At 44.7% G+C, this 26,360-nt stretch overlaps 1 protein-coding gene across 5 annotated transcripts in view; it reads right to left on the bottom strand.

Annotated features, from left to right (window-relative positions):
* Positions 1-26,360, bottom strand: part of AREL1 (apoptosis resistant E3 ubiquitin protein ligase 1) — a 293,395-nt gene that overhangs the window by 113,303 nt on the left and 153,732 nt on the right. For 4 of the 5 annotated variants that reach the window (XM_033951578.1, XM_033951577.1, XM_033951580.1 and 1 more), the window contains 2 exons: positions 22,675-22,816; positions 5,303-5,424 (listed from right to left, as the gene is read on the bottom strand). In XM_033951578.1, coding sequence (XP_033807469.1) covers positions 5,303-5,424; positions 22,675-22,816 — 264 coding nt within the window. The remainder of the gene's footprint in view (positions 1-5,302; positions 5,425-22,674; positions 22,817-26,360) is intronic. The other variant, XM_033951579.1, reaches the window with a different exon arrangement.

The following is a 26,360-nucleotide window of genomic DNA, read 5'->3' as shown; positions in this document are numbered from 1 at the left end:
TGGTGCGTGAGTTCCCCTATGTCTGGTTGAGGTGTATTGAATTATTTAGCTGAAGAAATTAGTTACCGCCCCCCCCCCCCATTCCACACATTAATTCTCTTCCATTTTTGTTCCCATTATAAAAAAACACTGATAAGTTCCCAGAAAAAAAATACATTATAATAAGAAGTGAAAACAAAGGCCCCTACAGATGAGAACATAACATAAGAAAGGCCTAACTGGGTCAGACCAATGGTCCATCATGCCCAGTAGCCCATTCTCATGGTAGCCAATCCAGGTCACTAGTACCTGGTCAAAACCCAAAGAGTAGCAACATTCCATGCTATCGATCCAGGGCAAGCAGACACTTCCCCCATGTCTTAATAATAGACTATGGACTTTTCCTCCAGGAATTTGTCCAAATCTTTCTTAAAACCAGCAATGCTATCTGCTTTTACCATAACTTCTGGCCACTTCATTTTTAAGCTTAAATCTTTCCTTCCAAACACAGACCTTGCTAGATGTCAAATACAGAAAGAACAAGATAACTTTACAAGGACTTAGCTGTGCAGGAAATGTGAATCTCCTCATACACCCACCATATAGTGCAAAAATATGCAAAGGTCTGGTTTTTTCTTTCAATCACTACATAGCCTAATGCCACACAAGCAGCGCTGTTGCAAACATATTCTGTAGGTCAATGCTAAGGTTAACAAAGTTTCCTTCCTTGGACCACAAGGAGATACTGACAAACCACTGGAAGAGATCCCAAAACAACTACCCAGGCACAACACCCAAAGACCCACTCAGTGTGTGAACCAGTTGAGTGGAGTGGACTAACTGGGGGGTGGAAATGGGCCCGGAGTTTGCTCAGCAGAATTTCCCAGACCACCTCTTCCTCTCAACACATTGACACGCTGCTGCCACCACCACCACCATTAGGAACACCTCACCGGGTAGGCCAGCAATGCTTATAAACTTTATAAAACACATTATTATATTTTCTTATAAAGCACATATTTTAACTGAACTCTCTGACATCCTCAGCCAGATATAATGCGTTCATCACTAGAGTAGGCCTCTTCAAATTGATAAAGAAAAGTTCCCGTTTCCTGCTGTCTCATGTCCCCGGCCTATACAATATTTTTCTTCTGCAGACCCTTCAAAAGTCTGACCAAATCCTCGTTTCACTTGCATTATAAAGTACTGAGGATGCCATCTCTCCCCAATCCCAGGTCCTAAAGTCTAAGACAATAGTGCAAACTAGTGCTGCCTAATTCAGGGAAAAAAATTCGATTCGATTCAGCCTATTGAATTGGTTTTTCGATTTGATTTTCCTGCCCAATTGGGTGTTAGTTTTTTTTTTTTTTTTTTTCAAACATCCTAACCACACTGGCGCTGTGGTGTAAATAAAATAAAGAACAAAAATAACTTTTCCTCTCTCTGTTAAATCCTAGCTCACGTTTGCGGTCTAACACCAGCTCTGGCAGGATACACATTTCAAATCTGACATATTGTAATCACAAAACAGAAAATAAAATTAGTTTTTCTACCTTTTGTTGTCTGGTTATTTTTCAAATCTTGTTGGTCCCAGGCTCTGGTTGTCTTCTGATAACTTGCTTGCCAGGGTCTCCCTTCTTCCTTCTTTCTGCATGCTAACCATCCATCTGCCATCTCTGTCCTCCCCTTCCGTTTCCCTTCCCTCTCCCGGATGTCTGACATCTTTCCTTTTTGCGTCTCCCTCCACAGATCCATCTTTTCTTAACTACCCTTTCATACAGCATCTCTCCCTCCTTCCCTACCACCCCAGGGTCCACCATCTCTCCCTTTCTTTTCCCAACTACCCTCCTATCCAGTATCTCTATCCCCCCCTCCACACCATCCCTTGTGTCCAACTTCTCTCCCTTTCTGTTCCTTCCCTCCCTAATAACCATGGTCCATCATCTCTCCCCCTCTCCTCTATTTTCAGACCCATTATTTCTTCCCACCCAAAGTCCGGCATATGCACGTCTCTTTGAACCCCCCCTTCCCTCCGTGTACTTCTACACCAGGGCCCCCCCTCCCTGAAGGCCTGCCCCCCCTTAAAGGTCTGCATCCAACCCCTGAAAGCCTGACCTCCCCCTTGAAGGCCTGCCTGCCTGGTCCCCTTGAAGGCCTGCCTGCCTGATCCCCTTGAATGCCTATCCCCCCCACTTGAAGGCCTGCCTGCCTGTCCCCCCCCTTGAAGGCCAGCCTGCCTGTCCCCTCCTTGAAGGCCAGCCTGCCTGTCCCCTCTTGAAGGCCTGCCTGCCTGATCCCCTTGAAGGCCTATCCCCCCCTTGAAGGCCTGCTTGTCTGTCCCTCTTGAAAGCCTGTCCCTCCCTTGAAGGCCTGCCTGCCTGTCCCCCCCCTTGAAGGCCTGACATCAGAGGAGGGGCGGGACCGCGGCGGAGGAAACAGCGCCGAAGCAGCGCAGGGATCGCTGACATTGCGATCCCGCTGCAGGCTGCTTCTCCACTGCAAACGGTGCGGGGGGGGGGGGGGGCCGGAGGGAAAATCCGGATGTCGGGGGGAGGGAACTAGACGTCAAGGCTAGGAGTACCCCCTCAGGGCTTGCACCCGGGGCGGACCCCCCCTGCCCCCCCCTTGGTACGCCACTGCCCCTAAGTCCTTCTCTAGGCTACTTTCACCCATTACCAGCCCTCCCATCGTATAGCTGTACATCAGGTTTCTGTTTCCTACATGCAAGACTTTACATTTCTCTACATTAAAGTTCATCTGCCATTTATTCGCTCATTCTCCCAGTTTGTTCAGGTCCCTTTGTAAATCTTCACAGTCGTCTTTAGTCCTAATCCCACTAAAAAGTTTTGTGTCATCTGTGAATTTTATAACCTCGCACTTCGTCCCTGTTTCTAGGTCATTGATAAATACATTGAACAGCAGAGGTCCGAGTACCGACCCCTGTGAAACACCACTCGTGACCCATCTCCAGTCCGAGTAGTGTCCCTTCATTCCTACCCTTTGCTTCCTACCCGCTAACCAATTTTTGATCCATCTATGTACATCCCCTTCCACCCCATGGTTCTTCAGTTTCCGTAGTAGGCGTTCATGGGGTACCTTATCAAAGGCTTTTTGGAAATCCAAGTATACGATGTCTATGGGGGCCCCTTCGTCCATTTGTTTGTTAATTCCTTCGAAGAAGTGCAGTAAGTTCGTTAGGCACGATCTTCCCTTGCAGAAGCCGTGTTGGCTCATTTTCATCAGTTTATTTCTTTCTAGATGCTCTTTGATGCTGTCTTTTATCAGCGCTTTAGGCCGGCACAGTTTGCCAGGGTTTGTTTCCTCTTTCAATCCTATGGGCCCATTCTCCATTGACTTTTTGACTCCGATGCTCTTTCATAATATGAACATAATAAAAGACGGTAGTATTTCCATATTGAGTGGCATCTTGATCATCACCAGTCAGTACTGCTTATCTCCTTAGACCTCTCCTCTGCTTTCGATACCATCGATCATAGCCTGTTACTAACACGACTTCATGAAATCGGTATATCTGACCAGGTTATGGACTGGTTCGTTTCTTATTTTTCAGACAGATCATCCAAGGTTATGTTCAATGGTGCATCGTCCAAACCTTTTACCACCAAACACGGAATACCACAAGGTTCCATTTTGTCACCATTGCTATTTAACATCTTTATGTCGCCCCTTCTGACGGTGGGCCAATCTATTGGATTTACTACGTTTGCTTATGCCGACAATGTGCAATTAATCCATCCTATTGATCTTAACAATATAGAGGAGGTTGTATCCATAAACCATAAATTAGAAAAAATTAAAACATGGTTAGACTCAAACAAATTGTCTCTTAACATCAACAAATTGAAACAAAGAAGGAATAACGCTTCAGGCTCCATTTAAGTTTGAATTGCTCCCTATCAAAGTTGTCCCTATTCTAAAACTGTTAGGAGTCACTTTTGACAGTAAATTTTCTTATCACAATCACATTAGCACGGTTGTATAGAAATGTTTTTATCGTCTTAGAATGATTTGTTCTCTTGCAAAGTTACTAGAACCAGCTTCTTTGAATACATTGATCCATTCTCTAGTAATTTCTTGCATAGACTACTGTAATGCCCTTTATAAAGGCATTACAAAAAAGGAAATTAGACAGCTTCAGATTGTGCAAAACACAGCTATCATAATTATTTGTGGTGCTAAGAAATATGATCATGTCTCACCTCTCCTATTCAGTGCACACTGGTTACCTGTTGAACATAGAATTAGTTATAAAATCTTACTTTTAACCTTTACAACAAGACTAAATAATCAACTGGAGTTTATTAACAGACTTTTAGTTCTTTATAATTCTTTAAAATCGCTTCGTTCAATGTCACAAAATCTTCTCGCCATACCTTCTTTAAAATTAATCAACACGTTGCGTTCCAATAACTTTGCTGCCTTTTGGTTTTTCCCTGATTGTCTTACTTTCCTTTAATGATTTTGTATTTCATTCTCCTTTATCCTTTTTTTTATGGTTTGTTAAGTTTGTCTATTAGTCCGCTTGGACGTAATATATTACTAAGTATTGTATTGTTCCCCAAATATTGTAATTTTAAAATGTTCATTGCTTAGAAATATGATTAAGCGATTAATCAAAAATTTTATTAAACTTGAAACTGTCACTGCCCCTACTCTCTGGAATTCACTGCCCAATCATTTGTGCAGTGAATCCGAAATAAAACAATTCAAATCAAAATTAAAAACATTTTTGTTCCAGGATGCCTTTGGACAATAACTGTCCTCTTAATGACAAAAAAAAAACAAATTTTATCGCTTTTTACCCTAATCTATTGTATTTTCTTTTTTTGTTTCGCTTTCTCTTTTACAATTGTAGTTCTTCCCTTTCTTTCCTATTGTTTGAATTAAGTCCATTTGTCTTATTATGTGTTTTATTAAGATGTTTTGGGTTTTATCTAGTACCCCTGATTTTTAGAGAGCACACATCTGTGCTTCAACCAGAATGTTTATGTACAGAACAGTATTGTGGTTCATTCTTGGAAAAGGCACACAGTGAAGGCTTGAAATTTCCACCATCATGCAGCTGGTATCATTGTGGTGCATTTTCTTAGTAATTTTCAGCTGTTAGTGTATACCCTCTACACTGAGCTCCAGGATAGAAACGCCACAAAGCCAAGCTTGTTATGCCATTGGTTTGATATCAAGAACACTGTCAGCATGCAGCCTTGTAAAACGTATGCACAATGCATTTACAAATCCTGCATTTCTGGCACATCTTCATGACTTGTACTACTACTCATTGACCGTGTGCATAGAAACTCACAGATTCCAGCAAGGCATGCCGGCTCACTTTAAGAGTGATCCTAGAGTGTGGTCTCTTCATATGCATCTGACGAAGTTCACGCTGGAAAAAGTTTACTTTGTCTTGAAAAGTTTCAGATCCCCCTGAGAACAGAAAAAAAACCATAAAAATATTGTACAAAACATGAATATCCATCCTAATACTTTAGAAATTCAATTCTACATAGAATGTTGAGCATGGAATTAAGATGTCCACATTGAAACATGCTCAATTTCAGCAATATTTTACTTCTGAATAATACCTCTGTGTACAAGTGCACAAATATGACTTCACTTCAGTACACTTCTCCCTCCGTATTCGTGGTTTCGATTATTCACGGTTTCTAGCTTGCTGGCCCCTCCCCCCAAATTACATCAGTATGCATACAGAAATCACTGATTGCAAGCATTTACAGAAAAAATTGCTGATTCCCAGCACTTTCTTCATCGTGTTTTGCCTCTCCTTCAGGAACAGGCCTGGTCTCCCACCATGTTATTTGTGGTTTCACCATATTCACGATGGTTTTTAATAGAAAACAGCAAATAACATATGAAAAAGTTATTTGCGTTTTTTGTGTACAGTGGTACCTCGGTTTACGAGTGCACCGTTTTGCGAATGTATTGCAAGACGAGCACAACATTCGCAAAATCGGCGCCTCGGAAACTGAGCGTGCCTCAATTTTTGAGCACCCCCCCCCCCCCCCCCCGCGATCTCTCGCCTCTTCCCCTCGACTCTGCTCGGTCCGCTGACTCTGCTCCTCTCCGCTCCTCTTTACTATCACCCTCTGCTTCCTCCACTCTCTCTGTTCCGCTCTCCGCTATCACCCTCTGTCTCCTCCGCTCTCCACTACCACCCTGTCTCCTCCGCTCTCCGCTACCACCCTCTGTCTCCTCCGCTCTTTCTGCTCCATTCTTTTCTTGCTCCCACACAGCTTCCTCTGCTCCATGTGCTTGGGTTTAGCTAAGCTCAGCTCTGCCTAACTTCCTGCCGCTGGCCTGAGTGCTGTCCCCAACAAGTTCCTCGCTGTTGGCTCCTCCCCTTATATGGGGGAGTTTGGCTGGTGACGTCGGGGGAAGGCGGAGTTATCTCTCACCTCTTCCCCTCGACTCTGCTCGGTCCACTGACTCTGTTCCTCTCCTCTTTACTATCACACTCTGTCTCCTCCGCTCTCTCTGCTCCGCTCTCCGCTACCACCCTCTGTCTCTCTGCTTTCTGCTCCACTCCTTTTTTGCTCCCACACAGTTACCTCTGCTCCTCCGCTCCACGTGCTCGGGTTTAGCTAGGCTCAGCTCTGCCTAACTTCCTGCCGCTGGCCTGAGTGCTGTCCCCTAAGTGCTCAAGGCCTGTGAGTTCACGTTCTCTCCGAGATCTCCGAGAATCTCGGAGAGAACGTGAACTCGCAGGCCTTGAGCATGTGCAGATGCTCAAGGCCCAGCACAGATGAGGAGGCCGATCTTCGGGCACCAGCATCAACACACAGGACATGCCGGTGCCGGTGCCGAGATGAAAGTAAGAAGCGGGTTCAGGTGGGTCTGGGGGACTTCAGATTGCAGTGGGGGGTGCTGGATCGTGGCGGGGGGGGGGGGGTCCTTCGGGGGGAGCAATGTCGGTTCTCGGGGGGGGGGGGGGGAACGTATCAAAGCGAGTTTCCATTATTTCCTATGGGGAACCTCGCTTTGATATACGAGTATTTTGGTTTACGAGCATGCTTCTGGAACGAATAATGCTCGTAAACCAAGGTACCAATGTATTTGCGGTTCTCTTAATCCCCTATCACAGCGAATACGGAGGGAGAAGTGTAGTCTTCTCAACTTCATTCCATTCTAGTACTTTCACATGGAAGGAGCAACTCTGCAACTTATTACAGCTGCTGAAACTTATTATATACAGCTGCTGAAACTTATTATATACAGCTGCTGAAACTTATTTCTGTAATGGCCATACTTTACAAGGTTTCACATCTAAAACTAATTAAGTAGTGAGGACAAAGGGAAATTTTGGGGAGGCAGAAACACAATGGGGGATCATAAGAATTGCCATACTGGGAGAGACTGAAGCTCCATCAAGCCCAGTATCCTGTTTCCAACAGTGGCCAACCCAGGTCCCAAGTACCTAGCTAGATCCCAAGTAGTAAACAGATTTTATGCTGCTTATCCTAGGAATAAGCAGTGGATTTCCCTTAGCCATCTCAATAATGGCCTATAGACTTCTCTTTTAGGAAATTATTCAATCCTTTTTTAAATCTCATTAAGCTAACTGATTTCACCAAATTCCCCAACAAAGAATTCCACAGTTTAATTATACGTATGAAAAAATATTTTCTCTGGTTTCTTTTAAATCTATTACTTAGTAGCTTCATCATATGCACCCTAGTCCTGGTATTTTTGAAAAGAGTGAACAAGCGAATCAAATCTACCTCTTCCACTCAATTCATTATTTTATAGACCTCTATCATATCACCCCTGAGCTGTTTCTTCTCCAAGCTGAAGAGACCTAGCTGCTTAGCCTTTCCTCATAGGAAACTCGTCCCATCCTTTTGATCATTTTTGCCGCCCTTCTCTGTACCTTTTCTAATCCTGCTAAATCTTTTTTATACATAGTAACATAGTAGATGACGGCAGATAAAGACCCGAATGGTCCATCCAGTCTGCCCAATCTGATTCAATTTAAATTATTATTATTATTTTTTTTTCTTCTTAGCTATTTCTGGGCGAGAATCCAAAGCTTTACCCGGTACTGTGCTTGGGTTCCAACTGCCGAAATCTCTGTTAAGACTTACTCCAGCCCATCTACACCCTCCCAGCCATTGAAGCCCTCCCCTGCCCATCCTCCTCCAAACGGCCATGCACAGACACAGACCGTGCAAGTCTGCCCAGTAACTGGCCTAGTTCAATATTTAATATTATTTTCTGATTCTAAATCTTCTGTGTTCATCCCACGCTTCTTTGAACTCAGTCACAGTTTTACTCTCCACCACCTCTCTCGGGAGCGCATTCCAGGCATCCACTACCCTCTCCGTAAAGTAGAATTTCCTTACATTGCCCCTGAATCTACCACCCCTCAACCTCAAATTATGTCCTCTGGTTTTACCATTTTCCTTTCTCTGGAAAAGATTTTGTTCTACGTTAATACCCTTCAAGTATTTGAACGTCTGAATCATATCTCCCCTGTCTCTCCTTTCCTCTAGGGCAGTGTTTTTCAACCTTTTTTGGGCAAAGGCACACTTGTTTCATGAAAAAAATCACAAGGCACACCACCATTAGAAAATGTTAAAAAATTTAACTCTGTGCCTATATTGACTATATATAAAGTAATTCTCTTGAATAGGAATCAAATAAACACAAAGAAAGTATTTTATAATGCTGCCACCGCCAACAACACCGTTGGCGGCGGTGGCACTCAAGTGGCTAAAGAGCCGCAGTTTGCCGGCCTAGGGACAACACTGGAGGGTGGCCAGCTGTGCACCCCCTTGGGACGTAAACCCGGGGTGGGGCAGACCGCCCCCCTCCCCACCCTGGTATGTCACTATCTGTACCTCACTCCCTCCCTATGACCAAAAATTCTCCTTTCTTCTATTCCCCGTGTACACAACCATCTCTTTCCCTCCCTTCCTCTCTCCAAAGTCCATGCCTTCTGTGTCCAAACACTCATTCCCTCCCCCACCTCAGCATCTCTTTCCCTCCCTTCCTCTCTCCCAAGTCCATTTCTTCTGTGTCCAAAAACGCATTCCCTCCCCCACCTCAGCATCTCTTTCCCTCCCTTCCTCTCTCCCAAGTCCATGCCTTCTGTGTCCAAAAACCCATTCCCTCCCCCACCTCAGCATCTCTTTCCCTCCCTTCCTCTCTCCCAAGTTCATGCCTTGTGTCCAAAACGCACTCCCTCCCCCCTTTTGTGTTCCGTGTTTGCCTCCCAGCCCATCTTTGCAACTTTCTCAGCAAAACGAAGCTCAAGCCGCGAGGCTTGTCTTCTGCTTCCTGCCTGCCCTGCCGCACACAAATAGCCGAACGGAAGTATTCTCCGACGTCAGCGCTGACGTCGGAGGGCAGGCTTTGCTTAAGCCCTCCCTCCGACGTCAGCGCTAACATCGGGGAACGCTTGCGATCGGCTATATGTTAGCTGCAGGGCAGGCAGGAACAGAAGACGAGCCTCGTGGCTCGAGATGTATTGAACTCCGCGGGTCCCCCGTCCAGCTCTCTCCTGTCCACGTGGGGCGGACCGCCCCTCTCCCTAGACTGGTGGTACTGCCCTGATGGCGGCCCTGACCGTACGGCACACCAGGCAACATCTCACGGCACACTGGTGTGCCGCGGAACAGCAGTTGAAAAACACTGCTCTAGGGTATACATATTCAGGGCTTCCAGTCTCTCCTCATACGTCTTCTGGCGCAAGCCTCCTATCATTTTATGATTTATGATATGGTGACCAGAATTGTACAAAGAATTTGAGATGTGGCTGTACCATAGAGCGATACCAGGGCATTATAATATTTTCATCTTTGTTTTCCATTCCTTTCCTGATAATTCCTAGTATGCAGGACACATTGAGGGATACGAGTGACTAAGGTATTTGCCGGGGTAAGCCTGGCTGAACCTCCGTGTGTTTGGCTCACCGCATTAGATGGACTCCAGGTCTGATCCGGTGCAGGCATTTCTTATGTTCTATTTGCTTTCTTAGCCGCTGTCACACATTGAGCTAAGGGTTTCAATGTATCCTCAACAATGACACCTAGATCCTTTTCCTGGGCAGTGACTCCTAACACAGAACCCAGCATCATGTAGCTATAGTTCGGGTTCCTCTTTCCCACATGCATCGCTTTGCACTTGCTCACATTAAACATCAGCTACCATTTTGACACCCAGTCTTCCAGTCTCACAAGATCCTGTTGCAATTTTTCACAATCCTCTTGCAATTTAACAACTTTGAGTCATCAGCAAACTTAATTATCTCACTAGTTATTTCCATCTCTAAATATGTTAAAAAGCAGTGGTTCTTGCACAGACCTCTGGGGAACCAAAGTATTTATCAATAGAAAATTATACAGGACTAAGAGAGATCAATCTGAAAAAATAAATGCCATTCAATTTTAGCATTGAGACCTTTGGGTTCTTCTGAACACATGTGAAATATCCATTTTTTGGCACTTCAAGTGAAGCCCAAGACCAGCCTGAAGAACTGAGTTTTAGAGTGAAATCTAATCCACCTGTGCCTATGGGCTCGTCTTTACAAATCTTTAAAACTATGGTATTGAAAAATGTAAAAGATTTAGAATTCAATCAGAAGAGGTCAAGTAACATTTCTAAAAATGAATACCGAGCCCTTGAAGCGTTGAAACGCGATCCCAATATAATTATCCATCGTGCTGATAAAGGTGGCACGATAATTGTAATGAATAGAATTCAATATCATGAAGAAATAAGACAGCTGCCTGTCCCCAATGATTATCAAGAGTTGGAGGGGGATCCTACCCCGGAATTACAGTCACAGATTGAAGAATACACCACAGAAGCTGGTGAGCGGAGGATACTGTCTAAAAAGGAGGTGCAATTTTTAAACATACCTCACCCCAAAGTACTAGTAATTTTTCTCCTCCCTAAGATTCATAAAACATTAGTACAGCTGCCAAGGAAACCTATTGTCTCAAGTTGGGGGTCTCTACTGGAACTGTTATCTGTATTTTCAGATAGTTTTCTAAGTCCGCTTGTGAAAATAAATTTTTCTTACATACAAGATTTAACTGATTTTTTGACCAGATTGAAAAGGGTAACAGATACGTCAAGTATCACATATATGGTCACACTGGATGTAAAGTCCCTTTATACGGTCATTCCACAAGACAAGGCTTTACATGTAATTAAGCAAGAACTGGAAAAAGAAGTAGAAGACCGAAGAGTGTCAACTGAAGTTATTCCAAGTTTCCAAGTTTATTAGTTTTTAATATCCCGACCATCAAGTGAATATCTGGCCGGTTAACAATGTTTTGTATAGGCTAAAAATGTTATAAGCTAAAGTGAACATAGATGACATAGACTAGACAAACTGGATAGTGAGGAAAGTGAGGGGAGGAGGGGAGAAGTTACAAAATTTAGTGAAAGAGGGGGGGAGGGGAAGGGGTAGAACGTGAGGGATAGGGTGGCATTGTTGGAGCAAGTACTTATTCGCAGTAAGAGGTAGAAAAAGGGAGAGAGAGAGACAAAAAAAAAAAGAAGATTTGAAAAGAGAAAAAGAGTGATCTAGGTTCAATTGAAAGCATCTTGAAATAAGAATGTCTTTAAGCCAGACTTAAATTTAATTAGATTTTGTTCGTCCCGTAGAAATTGTGGGAGAGAATTCCATAGTGTGGGGGCAGTTACTGCGAAGTTGGTTTTTCGGGTGTAGTATTGTGCGGTTGAGTGAGATAAGAACATAAGAATTTGCCTCCGCTGGGTCAGACCAGAGATCCATCGTGCCCAGCAGTCCGTTCTCGCGGCGGCCCATCAGGTCCATGACTGTAAAGTGATCTTTTGTCTAGTACCTGTTCTTCCCTAATCCTTTATATCCTTCAAACCCCTTTTCTTTTTATCTATACCCTTTCTTTCTCCTTTATCTGTAACCTTCAATCCCCTTATCCTTCAGGAATTTATCCAGTCCCTCTTTGAAACCCCATAATGTAGTCTGACCTATTACACCCTCCGGAAGCGCATTCAAGGTATCCACCACCCTCTGTGTGAAGAATAATTTCCTAGCATTGGTTCTAAACCTGTCCCCTTTCAATTTCTCCGGATGTCCTCTTGTTCTTGTAGTTCCCAGTACGCTAAAGAACCTGTCCCTCTCCACCCTCTCTATGCCTTTCATAATCTTGTATGTCTCTATCATGTCTCCTCTGAGTCTCCGTTTCTCCAGGGAGAAGAGCCCAAGTTTCTCTAACCTCTCAGCGTATGAAAGATTTTCCATACCCTTTATCATTCGTATGGCTCTTCTCTGGACCCTCTCAAGTATCGCCATATCCTTCTTAAGGTACAGTGACCAATATTGGACACAGTACTCCAGATGCGGGCGCACCATCGCCCAATACAGCGGCAGGATAACTTCCTTCGTTCTGGATGTAATACCCTTCTTGATAATACCCAACATTCTGTTTGCTTTCTTAGAGGCCACTGCGCATTGTGCCGTTGGTTTCATTGTTGTATCCACCAACACTCCCAAGTCCTTTTCAAGAACAATTTTTTCATGTACAATAACTTGTTTTTTTAAGCAAATCTCAGGAGTGGCCATGGGGGCCCACAATGGGACCTCCTATGGCTAACTGTACATGAAAGCTTTCGAAGAACAGTGGGTACTCAATAATGATTTTCTAGACCACATTAAATTATGGGTATGTTTATTGATGATATATTTTTGTTATGGGCAGGACCAGAGACACAATTGAATGATTCTGTCATCTGGCTCAATGAAAGACATGAAGCCATTCAATTTAGTATGGACATGAACGGCACAACAATTGCTCTTTTGGACCTAGAAATCATTAAAACAGATGTCTCTTTTGAAACAAAGGTTTATCACAAACCAATAGACAGGAATACCCTCCTGTACTACTCGAGCTGCCATCCTGGGAAGCTTAAGGACAGTCTTCCTGTCTCACAATTCCTTCAATACAGAAGGAACTGTTTCACTATTGAAACATACAAAAGACAAGCCAAAGAATTACAATGTAAATTACAGGACAGGGGCTATCCAGATAAGAGTGATACCAGAGCTAGATATATCAACAGAGACCTGTTGTTAGAGAAGAAATCAAGGACAAGGGAATAATGGTGTCCCACGTGCATACTCACCTTTTGAGGGGGGTGGGGGAGGTTGCCAAGATTATTAGAAAACATTGGGCTATAGTACAACTACTCCCCACTTTCACTGATAAGGATTTAAGGATAGCATATAGTCGTCAGCAAAATTTAAAAGAGATGTTGTGTCCATCAGACACCTCGACTATTGTTGCCAAAATACAGATACAAGGAGGACATGTGAAATGCGGGAGATGCAAGACCTGTGAAACCACCTTAGAATTTATTGGCAGTTTCCTTCACCCTCAAACAGGAATGAGATACAGATTGAAACATAAAACATCATGCGATACATCCTTTGTAGTATATGTTATAATTTGTCTTGTTCAAAAATGTACATAGGGCAAACGACTAGGCTCTTCTGCACCAGGATCGGTGAGCACCGCAGCAGTTTGATCTGCAATAGAGTGGAATAGCCATTAGTTCAGCACTATACAGTAGCTGGTCACACTGCCACTGAATTCAGCTATATTAGTCACAGGAAAAGAAACAAAGATGGGATAGAACGCCTGAAGAAATCGGACGGTAACCTTGTAGAATCAGATTCTGCCAAGGCAGAATTACTAAACGAATACTTCTGCTCGGTCTTCGCCGGGAGCTGGCCCACAGCTTCAGATGGGAGACAGCCAGAAGGACCCGTTCCAAGACTTCGAGTTCACGCCCAGTAGCGTCTACTATGAACTATCAAGACTCAAAGTAAACAAAGCCATGGGACCAGACAACCTACATCCCAGAGTGCTCAGGGAATTGAGAGAAGTCCTGGCAGAACCACTATCTGTTCTTTTCAATCTTTCCCTACGCACAGGAAGAGTCCCCTTGGACTGGAAAACCGCCAACGTTATCCCACTCCACAAAAAGGGCTGCAGGACAGAGACGGCAAACTACAGACCGGTGAGTCTCACGTCTATAGTGTGCAAGCTCATGGAAAAACTGATCAAAAGAAATATTGACACAATCCTAGACGAAGAAAACCTACGTGATCCCCACCAGCATGGATTCACCCAGGGCAGATCCTGCCAATCTAACCTAATCAGCTTTTTTGACTGGGTTACTAAACAACTAGATGCCGGAGAGTCACTGGATGTAGTATATTTAGACTTAAGTAAAGCTTTTGATTGCGTCCCACACCGAAGGTTATTGAACAAGCTGAAGTCGATAGGATTAGGGGACACTCTAACTACATGGGTTGAGGATTGGCTGAATGGTAGACTTCAGAGGGTGGTGGTAAACGGTACCCCATCCAAAATGTCAGGCGTGATCAGTGGAGTACCACAGGGGTCAGTCTTGGGCCCGATTCTATTCAACTTATTCATAAAAGATATGACCCAAGGACTTAGAGGAAGGGTATCACTGTTCGCCGACGCCGCCAAACTTTGCAACATAGTAGGTAAAAACACATTGCCTGATAATATGACGCAGGATCTACTGCTGCTGGAACGGTGGTCAACAACATGGCAACTAGACTTCAATGCTAAAAAGTGTAAGGTAATGCACCTGGGAAAGAGAAACCCGCACAGAACTTACATACTAAATGGTGAGACCTTGGCCAGGACCACGACAGAACGTGATCTAGGGGTGATCATTAGTGATGACATGAAAGTTGCAAATCAAGTGGAGAAGGCTTCCTCCAGGGCAAGGCAAGTGATGGGTTGTATCTGTAGAGGTTTTGTCAGCAGGAGACCTGAAGTCATTATGCCGCTATACAGGTCCATGGTGAGGCCTCATTTGGAATACTGTGTTCAATTCTGGAGACCACACTACCGGAAGGATGTGCTGAGAGTCGAGTCGGTTCAGCGTATGGCCACTAGGATGGTCTTGGGGCTCAAGGATCTCACGTATGAAGAAAGACTGAATAAACTACAGCTGTACTCACTTGAGGAACGAAGAGAGAGGGGAGACATGATTGAGACGTTTAAGTATATCATGGGCCGTATCGAGTCGGAAGAAGATATCTTCTACCTCAAGGGACCCTCGACCACCAGGGGGCATCCGCTGAAAATCAGGGGAGGGAAGTTCCATAGCGACTACAGAAAATACTTCTTCACTGAAAGAGTAGTGGATCATTGGAACAAACTCCCACTGCAGGTGATTGAGGCCAACAGCGACAGATTTTAAGAAAAAATGGGATATTCACATGGGATCCCTAAGGGAGTAAAATCAGGGGGGCAGGTATTTGGAATGGGCAGACTTGGTGGGCTATGGCCCTTTTCTGCTGTCTTTTTCTATGTTTCTAGTTCTAGATCATGTGCCACCAATGAAAAGAAGAGGAGACAGCAAACTTATCCTACTGCGGAAAGAACAAGAATGGATATTTCGCATGTGTTCAGAAGAACCCAAAGGTCTCAAAGCTAAAATTGATTGGCATTTATTTTTTTAAATCTAGCGAGTGATACACAGTTTCTAAGATCAAGCACAATTTTTTCATTTTTTCTTTATCATAATGGGATTTTCAGGGTTTCAGTGGCAGGATTTTTCAACATCTTACTGTTCTTCAACATTTGAGCAGTGTCTGGCAGCGGGAAATCAGCTGTCAGTGAGTCTCCAGCTGTGACGTTAATGATTGACGTCAGAAGCTAATAAAAGAGAGCAGTTCCTGTCAGCGGCCATCTTTGCCTATATGAGCGAGAGAAGTAGCTCTGAGTAAGTTGGATACAGATGAATGTGTGGTTTTTTTCATTATTCTTGCCTGACCCTGCTGCATTTTTTGTTTTTTAGGAGTCCATTGTCCTGACACAGCTATACAGTGAAACGCCTGCTAGCTTACGTTGGCAAAAGCGGACCAGCAAGGATAGCAGGAGATTTACTAGACCTGCACTAGAGAATGACACAGGGAAAAAATGTCACGGCCCCATCCCCACCCCTACTATCCCCGCAGCATCCATACAAGCCTCAGTACTGCAATATTTAGCTTATTCCTTCCTTATAAATCAAAGTTCTGGCTGCTGAAATAAAGAAAGATATGTTCAGCTGGCAGGGCTTTGTTTATAATTTTTTATCAACACAACTAATACACTACTTTATCCTAAAATACACCCAAAAAAAAAGAAATAGAAAAGAAATTTTTTTTCTACCTTTGTTGTCTGGTTTCTGCTTTCCTCATCTTCTTGTTCAATTCCTTCCATCCTCTGTCTTCTCTCTGTATCTTCCATTTGCTCTGTTACTGTGCCTCTCCCTTAACCCCCCTCCTCAATTGGTCTGGCACCCATCTTCTACCCTCTGCTCCCCCCCATAGTCTGGCACCTTTTCTGATTAAATCTCACTGGCTCCCAATTAACCATCGTATTACCTTCAAAATTTTACTTTTAGTATTCAAAACCCTTTCCACTAATGAACCTCAATTCATTGATAAATTACTTATCCCTTATAGCATTTTGCGTTCTCTCCGGTCTACTAATCAAAAGCTTATAGTAGTTCCCTCTTTGAAAGTTATTGGAACATGAAGACATGATATGTTTTCAGTGATTGCACTGCAGCTTTGGAATGCCATGCCTCAGCATTTAAGAGAGGAAAACGACTTGAGTCATTTTAAAAGTAATTTAAAAAGCTTTCTTTTTAAAGATGCTTTTAATCTTTAAATTATGCTTAAATTTTATATTAGTTTTCTTCTTTGATTGCACTTTTCCCTCCCTATTGTTTTCTCCATATATGGTTCTCCTCTGTACTTTAAAACACTGAATTGTAGTTCTGTTCCCTCTTACCTTGTGTATTAGTTGGTCTGTAAGTCTAACACATTATTTTAAACTAGTATTTAAGCCCGTTACATTAACGGGTGGTAGATTAGATGTGTGTGTCTGTCTTTCTTTCTTTCTGTCTCTTCCTTTCCTCGGCTGTTCACCACCTCCCTTGCCTGCTCCCCCTGTTCAGCAGTAGCCCTTCTCCCTTCCTTTTACCTCCCCCGTGTCCAGCAGCACCCCTTCCTTGCTCCCCCTGTCCAGCAGCAGTCCTTCTCCCTATCCTTTTACCTCCCCCCCCCATCTAGCAGCACCTCTTCCCTACTCCCCCTGTCCAGCAGTAGGCCTTCTCCCTTCCTTTTACCTTCCCCCATCTAACAGCACCTCTTCCCTGCTCCCCCTGTCCAGCAGGCCTTCTCTCTTCCTTTTACCTCCCCCCCACTGTCTAACAGCACCTCTTCCCTGCTCCCCCTGTCCAGCAGTAGGACTTCTCCCTTCCTTTTACCTCCCCACCCCACTGTCTAACAGCACCTCTTCCCTGCTCCCCCTGTCCAGCAGTAGGACTTCTCCCTTCCTTTTACCTCCCCCCATGTCCAGTAGCACCTCTTCCATGCTCCCCCTGTCCAGCAGCACCCCTTATCTGTTCCTCCTGTCAAGCATTTGGCTTCCTGGTCGTTCGTGTCTGCCCTCCTCTTCAAAAAAGCCTACTGAGGATCGCAGCCGGCTGTAGCGAACCTTGCAGGCGCTATGCAGCTCGGTAGCACGTTCCCTCTGACGCGATACGGTGCGTCAAAGGGAACGTGCTACTGAGGTGCAGAGCGGCCTGTGAGATTCGCTACTGCCGGCCGCTATCCTCAGTAGGCTTTTTTGAAGAGGAGGACAGACAGAAGAGCTGCTTCGGTGGACTGGATGGAGGACTGCCACTCGATGCCTGGAGGAGCTGGAGAGCAGGAAGGTCCGCGCTTTAGAATTGCTCTGCCAGTAGCGCGCATGCACACTCCTGCCTGCCACGGACATACGGATCATGCAGGTAGGAGTGCGCATGCGCGCTTAGCGTTTTATTATTATAGATTTTATGTCTAAATATATGTTTATACTTTTATCAATTTTGTACCTCGCTTAGTAAAACTACATAAGCAATTCATCAAACTAAAATAAATCTTGATCTCTGTCTTCTTCCCTTCCAGCATCTTCTCCCCACTCTCTGTTCCCCATTTCACTTCAGGGTCTCCTCCCCACTCTGCCTTCCACATTTCCCTTCAGCATCTCCTCCCCACTCTGTCTTCCCCATTTCCCTTCAGCGTCTTCTCCCCCATTTCCCTAAGAACTCTTAAAGCCCTATCTCTTTATACTCTAACCGATTTGTAACCAAGAACTCTCAAGCCTTCTCAGTACTCTGCTTACATGTATTCAATTACTTTACATTGTGCCTATCATTGCTGATTGTCCAGCTCTTCTTATTGTAAACCGCCTCAAACTATTACGGCTTTGGCGGTATATAAGAATAAAATTATTATTATTATCAGCGTCTTCTCCCCACTCTGTCTTTCCCATTTCCCTTCATCGTCTTCTCCCCACTCTGTCTTCCCCATCTCTCTTCAGCATCTTCTCCCCATCTGTTCCCCATTTCCTTTCAGCGTCTGTTCCTCTCCACCCCCCTTCAGCGTCTGTTCCTTTCCTTTCCTCCAGCCCCCTTCCCTCTCGCCACCTCACCGCCCTTCGGCACCTCTTGGCCAGTGTTTCTCAAACTGTGTGCTACAGCAAACTCATTGGGGTGATACGGAGAAAGACACAAACATGCTGCCAGTTTAGCATCCCATCTCTCTTCCCCCAGTAGGAAACCTCTCCTACTTCCTCACACTGCAATTAACAATCTTTGGTTGGCCAGCAGCTTAATGAATTGCCTTTGTTGACCAAGATGCTTTCCATCTGCTGCAGCTTCCAGGGCTGTTGCAGTCTCAAAGTTCATAACTGCAGTGTAGGGGAGTGAAAGATAACATAGAAATATAGAGTATGACGGCAGAAAAGGGCCGACGGCCCACCAAGTCTGCCCACTCAAGAACCCTCCCTCCCTCCCTTGAGAATCCGTCGGCCCTCAGCTACAGACAAGGATTGAATCAGTTGACCCGTTTAATAATTTCAAGTTTACACCCAGCAGCATCTACTGCGAGCTGTCAAAAATCAAGGTTAACAAGGCAATGGGGCCTGACAACCTATACCCCAGGGTGCTCAGGGAATTGTGTGATGTCTTGGCGTAGCCACTGTCCGCGATCTTCAATCTCTCCCTTAGTACAGGTAACGTCCCGTTGGACTGGAAGACGGCTAACGTCATTCCACTCCACAAGAAAGGCTCCAAGATGGAGACAGCAAACTACAGACCGGTGAGTCTCACATCAATAGTGAGCAAACTAATGGAAACTCTAATCAAACGCCAATTGGATACGATCATGAATGAGGAGAATCTACGGGATCCCCGTGTACATGGATTTACTAAGGGGAGACCCTGCCAATCCAACCTGATCAGCTTCTTTGACTGGGTGACGAGGAAGCTAGATGTTGGGGAGTCCCTGGACATCATTTATCTGGACTTCAGCAAAGCATTCGATAGCGTACCACTCCGCAGGTTGCTGAGCAAGATGAGTTCTATGGGATTGGGCGACACATTGACCAAATGGATTGGGAACTGGCTTGGAGATAGGCTTCAGAGGATAGTGGTGAACGGCACCCTCTCCGAAATGTCAGAGGTGATAAGTGGAGTGCCGCAGGGCTCCGTCCTGGGCCCGATCCTTTTCAACATCTACATAAGAGACTTGGCAGAAGGGCTCCGAGGTAAAATAACATTATTCGCCGATGACGCCAAACTAAGCAATGTAGTGGGCAAAAGCACAACAGACAAAAATTCAATGCCAGACAACATGATGCATGACCTACTTCTACTGGAGCGCTGCTCTAGGTCCGGGCAACTCAGTTTCAATGCCAAAAAATGCAAAATCATGGACCTGGGCAGCCAAAATCCATGCAAGACTTACACCCTTAATGGCGAGATCCTAACAAGAACTGAAGCGGAACGAGACTTAGGGGTGATCGTCAGTGAGGACATGAAGACTGCAAATCAAGTGGAGCAAGCTTCCTCCAAAGCAAGGCAAATCATAGGTTGCATTCGCAGGAGTTTCGTCAGCCGTAAACCTGAAGTCTTATGCCATTGTATAGATCCATGGTGAGACCACACCTGGAGTACTGTGTGCAGTTCTGGAGGCCGCATTACGCTGAGACTAGAATCAGTCCAGAGAATGGCCACCTGGATAGTCTCGGGACTCAAGGATCTCCCATACGAGGAGCGGCTAGGGAAGTTACAGCTCTATTGACTCGAGGAACGCAGAGAGAGGGGAGACATGATCGAGACATTCAAGTATCTCACGGGCCGCATCGAGGTGGAAGAAGATATCTTCTTTTTCAAGGGTCCCGCGGCAACAAGGGGGCATCCGTGGAAAATCAGGGGCGGGAAACTGCACGGTGACACTAGGAAGTTCTTCTTCACTGAAAGGGTGGTTGATCGATGGAATAGTCTTCCACTTCAGGTCATTGAGGCCAGCAGTGTGCCTGATTTTAAGGCCAAATGGGATAGACATGTGGGATCTATTCACAGAGATAGGTAGGGAGGGTCATTGGGTGCAGACTAGATGGGCCGTGGCCCTTATCTGCCGTCTATTTCTATGTTTCTATGTTTATTAAGCATTCCACTTGAGCGACCCCACCTGTCTGTCCCATCTTCCCTTGAAGTCAAGCATGTTACTGGCCTCGACTACCTGATATGGAAGACCATTCCATTGATCAATTACCCTTTCGGTGAAGAAGTATTTCCTGGTGTCCCCTGAAATCTTCCCCCTCTGAGCTTCAGTGGATGCCCTCTTGTCATCGTGGGACCAGTAAGAAAAAAGATTTCTTCCTCCACCTCAATGCAGCCTGTGATGTATTTGAATGTTTTTATCATGTCCCCCCTTTCTCTGCGCTCTTCGAGAGAATACAGGCGTAGCCTGCTCAAAAGTTCTTCATATGGGAGATCCTTAAGTCCAGAGACCATCCTAGTGGCCATTCGTTGAATCGACTCCATTCTCTTCACATCCTTCAGATAATGTGACCTCCAGAATTGAACACAGTACTTCAGGTGAGGTCTTACCATGGATCTGTATAACGGCAGTATAACTTCAGGCTTTCGGCTGATAAAGCTTCTTCTGATGCAACCCAGCATTTGTCTCGCCTTTGCTGAAGCTTTCTCCACCTGATTGGCAGCTTTCATATCTCCCCAGATGATTATTTCCAAGTCCCGTTCTGCTACAGTTCTTGTTAGGTTTTCACCATTCAGGGTGTATGTTCTACATGGATTTCCGCTACCAAGGTGCATCACCTTACTTTTCTTGGCATTAAAATTCAATTGCCAAGTACTGGACCATTGTTCCAGTAAAAGCAGGTCCTGTTTCATAGTGTCGGGCATGGTTGCAGTGTCTGGTTCTGCTGCGTTGCCCACAACGTTGCATAGTTTAGCGTCATCGGCAAATAATGTAATTTTGCCACGAAGTCCCTGAGGTAGATCCCTTACAAAGATATTAAATAGTATCGGGCCCAAGACCGAGCCCTGCGGTACTCCACTGGTCACTTCCGATGTTTTTGAGTGAATACCATTTACCATCACCCTTTGAAGTCTGCCGCTAAGCCAGTCTTTTACCCATGCAGTCAGTGTTTCTCCTAGGCCCTGTACCAGATCCTGAGAGGAAGGGGTGGGGGGGGGGGGGTTAGGGGTGGAGGGTGGAAGAGAGAAATACTGAATCCAATTGGGAGGGATAAGCTTAAAAACTGCCAAATCAGGGGATCGGGGGGGTGGGTGGAGGAGGAGGGTTGGAGAAGAAAGGAGACAGATATTGCAGACTAGGATGGGAAGGGAATATAGAGGAGAACAGAGGTGAGAGAGATGGCAGACCATGAGGAAGGGAAGGAGAGGAGAGAGAAACGAGAAACCAGATTTTTTTTTGGGGGGAAGGAAGAAGATTATGAGAGGGACAGGGGAGGGAAGGGAAAGAGAGAAGAGAGATACCAGATTGTGTGTGGTTGTGGAGGGAATAGTTAGGTATTTTTTTTAACTTAAGGGTGCCTGGTTTTAAAAATCATTTGGGAACCACTGGTCTAGGCCCTTCTAATCTTAGTCTTAAGCAGAAGATGACTTCCAGCTTTCAGTTTCAACTATCAGACCCATTGCCAAGAAATGGAAGTGAAATGGAAATGTTGAAGTCAAGGCATGATCTGAAAGAATACAAAAAATCTAATAGAACTGCCTGGAAACTGGTAAGAAGGCCAAAGCAGAACCCAGAGATCAAAGCAAATAATTTAGTGAACTGGAATAGAGTAGATGTAAACAGTTACCATTGCTTACACAATGACTTGCACAGAATAGTTGTTAGAAATAAACTTAAAAGCCATATTTTAAAGCATGCAAATTTTTTCTGTTAATTTTCCTTTCAGATCTTGAATACTCCATTTGATTAAGAAAAGAATGGTATGACTCAGAAGATAAAATTTCACTGCTTACTATTTTTATTTTATACTTATAAGGGGCTCAATATTGAAATAATCTTTCTAAGGAACTCTGGGGGTTGCACAGGCAAATTTTCCATATTTCAATGTTTAACTGGATAGCACTGAAGACGTGTAGCAGTCCTAGTTGTTTCGATGTATCCAGTTAAGCCTAAACTCAACCGGATCAGTTCACTGACTAACTTTAGGCACATACATTTTCACCCTCTCCCCTTCCGTCCCGGCACCAGGCCCTCATCTTCCTTTCCCCAACTTTCTGGATTGCTCCTCTGCCCCTTACCTATGTTTTTATGCAGGAAACTGATGAATGTTGCTGCCAGAATATTCCTCTCCTTGCAGCTCACTTCCACAGGTGGCTGGATTCCATCATCCACTACCAATGTCAGTAATTTATGTATAGGGTCTGGTCCATGGTATGAAAACTAATACAAGGGGGAAAATTGAAATAAAATGTAATAAATAAAAAGAAGTGTGATGGGAAATGGCCTGATGACTCAGAGGTAGTGCTCTTATACTGAAGACAGGGCTCAGTTTCCACCTTCAATCCCTGCTATTCAAGGTAGCCTAGAATACTGTGGCTACCGGCACACTGAAAAGCTGCTTGTCAGGATTGAGGAGGAAGGGAAAAAGGGAGAGAGAGAGAGACTACACCATCAAGAAGCTGTGGCTTGGGATACTGTGGTATTGTAGGTGTGCCAAACAAATGCACATCAAGGGAGTGAGAGGAGACAGGTATGACAGGACTGGGGAAGAGAGGAGAGTGGCAGGGCTTGGGGAAGGAAAGAGAAAACCAGTGGTCCCAGCAAATGAATGCTTTGGTGGTTGTGACAGGAAGATACAGGAGGGATAAACATGGTGGGGGGTGAGCTAGGCATGACAATGAGATACAGGTATGACAAAGATATGAGTTGGAGGAGCAGATAAGGCACACATGGGGAAATTAAGACAGACTTAAGAAAACGTGATGAAGGTGAGCCATATTACAGTCTATCAGGGCCAGCCTTAAGCAAGGGTGAACACACAGGACCCTCATGCTTTATTTATACATATTTAGAAGCATGCATAATCACACGGGCTGTGGCATTCTGTGCCAATTGTAATGCACGAATCACACATTTAGGTAAACCCAAATAAAGGGAGCTGCAGTACTCAAAATGAGGAGTCACTATGGCTGCAAGAGCAGATCGAAAGTTCATCGCTGAGAGGTAGTCCCGCAATCTATGAAGTAGACAAAGTTTAAAGGATACTTTTGATACAGTTGTTTTAATTTGGGATTTAAAGGATATAGGATATAGGCCAGTGTCAAACCTCCCATTTATCTCAAAAATACTAGAAAAGATTGTACTCGCAAACTACGAGACTTCATGGAAACAAACGCCACTCTCTCCAACTTCCAATTAGGATTCAGGAAACACCACAGCACAGAAATGGTGCTTCTAGACATCGTAGATGACTGCTGGAAAATCCTTGATGAGGGGAAAGACGCTCTGCTGGTCCTATTAGACCTGAGCGCCGCCTTCCATACCATCGATCACTCACTCCTCCTATCTAGACTACACTCTATCGGAATCCATGATGTCGTACTGGCATAGTTCTCCTCCTTCCTAAACGAAAGGTCTTGGAAAGTACTACTGAAACCCTCCTTATCGGAGCCAAAACCTCTCGACTAAGGAGTGCCTCAGGGTGTACTACGATCCCCACTCCTCCTTAACATGTATGTCAAACCAGTACTCGACATTGCAGAAAAACACCAAATCAAAATACACTCGTACGCAGACGATATACAGCTCTACCTTCCCCTAGGTCAACATCGAGATGTACCAAAAAAAAAAAAATTTCACTACTGCCTAACAGAAATAAAAAAACTGGATGCCTGCAAATAAACTATAGCTCAACGCATCAAAAACAGAACTTCTCTGGATACATAAAGACTCCTGCCCATACCCTCGCCCATCTCTTTCCTGGGGAAATGACACCATTACAGCCAAAGATAAAGTCCGCAGCCTAAGAGTGATTCTCGACTACATAACATAAGAACATAAGAAACGCCCTCACCGGATCAGACCGAGGTCCATCTAGTCCGATGATCCGAACACGCGGTGGCCCATTTAGGTACTCCTTTTTGGAGACCCGAATTTCCCGTATCCCTCAATATGATTTGCAAGAAGGTGTGCATCCAACTTGCGCTTGAAACCCAGAACAGTAGTCTCCGCCACAACCTCCTCCGGAAGAGCATTCCAAGCGCCCACCACTCGTTGTGCGAAACAGAACTTCCCGACACTTGTCTTGAACCTGCTGCCACTCAGTTTCAGGCTATGACCTCTTGTCCGTTTCACATCCGAAAATGTTAGTAATGCTGCTTCCTGGTCTATTTTATCAAATCCTTTTAATATTTTAAAAGTCTCAATCAAATCCCCTCTCAGTCTTCTCTTCTCGAGGGTGAACAGCCCCAGCTTTCGGAGGCGTTCTTTGTAGCACAAATTTTCCATACCTTTGACTAGTTTCGTGGCTCTCCTCTGCACCCTCTCCAGCAGAGTTATATCCTTCTTAAGGTATGGAGACCAGTGTTGGACACAGTATTCCAAATGCGGTCTGACCATTGCTCTGTAAAGTGGCATTATGACCTCTCCCGATCTACTCGTGATCCCCTTTTTAATCATGCCTAACATCCTGTTTGCTTTCTTCGCCGCCGCTGCGCATTGAGCCGAAGGCTTTAGGGTTCTGTCAATCAGTACCCCCAAATCCCTTTCCTGTTCGCATTTAGCTAATGTCACCCCCAACATCCTATACTCATGTTCTTTGTTTTTCTTTCCTAGATGCATCACCTTGCATTTGGCTATGTTAAAATTCATCTGCCACTTTGACGACCACATTTCCAGCAGGTTCAGATCCTTCTGAAGATCCTCGCAGTCATTTAGAGAGCCAACCGCCCGACATAGTTTTGTATCATCTGCAAACTTTATTATATCGCATATTGTTTCCTCTTCTAGGTCATTTATGAAAATGTTGAACAAGATAGGCCCGAGAACCGAGCCCTGGGGTACACCGCTAGTTACTCTCTCCCACTCTCAGACCATATATAAAATTTAGTATCTTCATCCTTCTATTACCTCCGCCAACTAAAATGCATCCGGGCTTACTTTTCAGAAAACGATTTCGCCCAGCTAGTATACACGTTTGTACTAGCCCGCTTAGATCACTGCAACGCTCTACTAATGGGCTTACCAGCAAAAACACTCTCCCATCTACAAGGTGTGCAAAACGCCGCAATCTGACTCTTAAAAAACTTGGGCTTCTGCAACCATGTCACCCCTGCACTAACATCCATGCACAGGCTTCCTATCCAAAAATGATGCGCCTTTAAAGCCTTAGTGCTAGTTTTCAAGACTTTCCACAAAATGACACCAAACTACATAGCATCAAAACTACAAAATTACGTCCCCAACAGAAAACCAGCTGGTCCTGCCACCAGGCCGCTCATATTTTCATTACATACCCAGAATGTGGCACATCATCCCCCATTCACTAGATCACTAGTCAATCTTTGGAACCTCAGAAAAGCCGTGAAAACCTTCCTCTTTACAGACCCACGTCTAAACCCCGGACGGATGGAATCCCAAAGACACCACCTAATATACCAAACGAAATATTGCTAAAACTCGCATGCCACCGCACTATAACCTGAATTACTACCACATTCTCTGACAACAATGATGCAACCATCTACAAAGACTTCAGCGGATCCAGAACACTGCGGCTAGGTTGATCTTTGCAAAAATAAATTCGATCATGTTTCCCCACTTCTGTCAAAACTTCACTGGCTTTCAGTGATTTCTAGGGTTCACTTTAAATGTTCCTGCCTAACATTCAAGATCCTACATGGCATTCTTCCTCCCCTAATTCCACTATCTTGGAATTCTTCAAGACCTGACATTACCGGATCCACCCAAAAACTTAAACTATCTT

This window comes from Geotrypetes seraphini, chromosome 7 (assembly GCF_902459505.1).
Source record: "Geotrypetes seraphini chromosome 7, aGeoSer1.1, whole genome shotgun sequence".
NCBI classification, from domain to species: Eukaryota; Metazoa; Chordata; class Amphibia; order Gymnophiona; family Dermophiidae; genus Geotrypetes; species Geotrypetes seraphini.
Note: the sequence above shows the minus strand (reverse complement) of the source record. Positions and strands in the feature narration are given on the sequence as shown.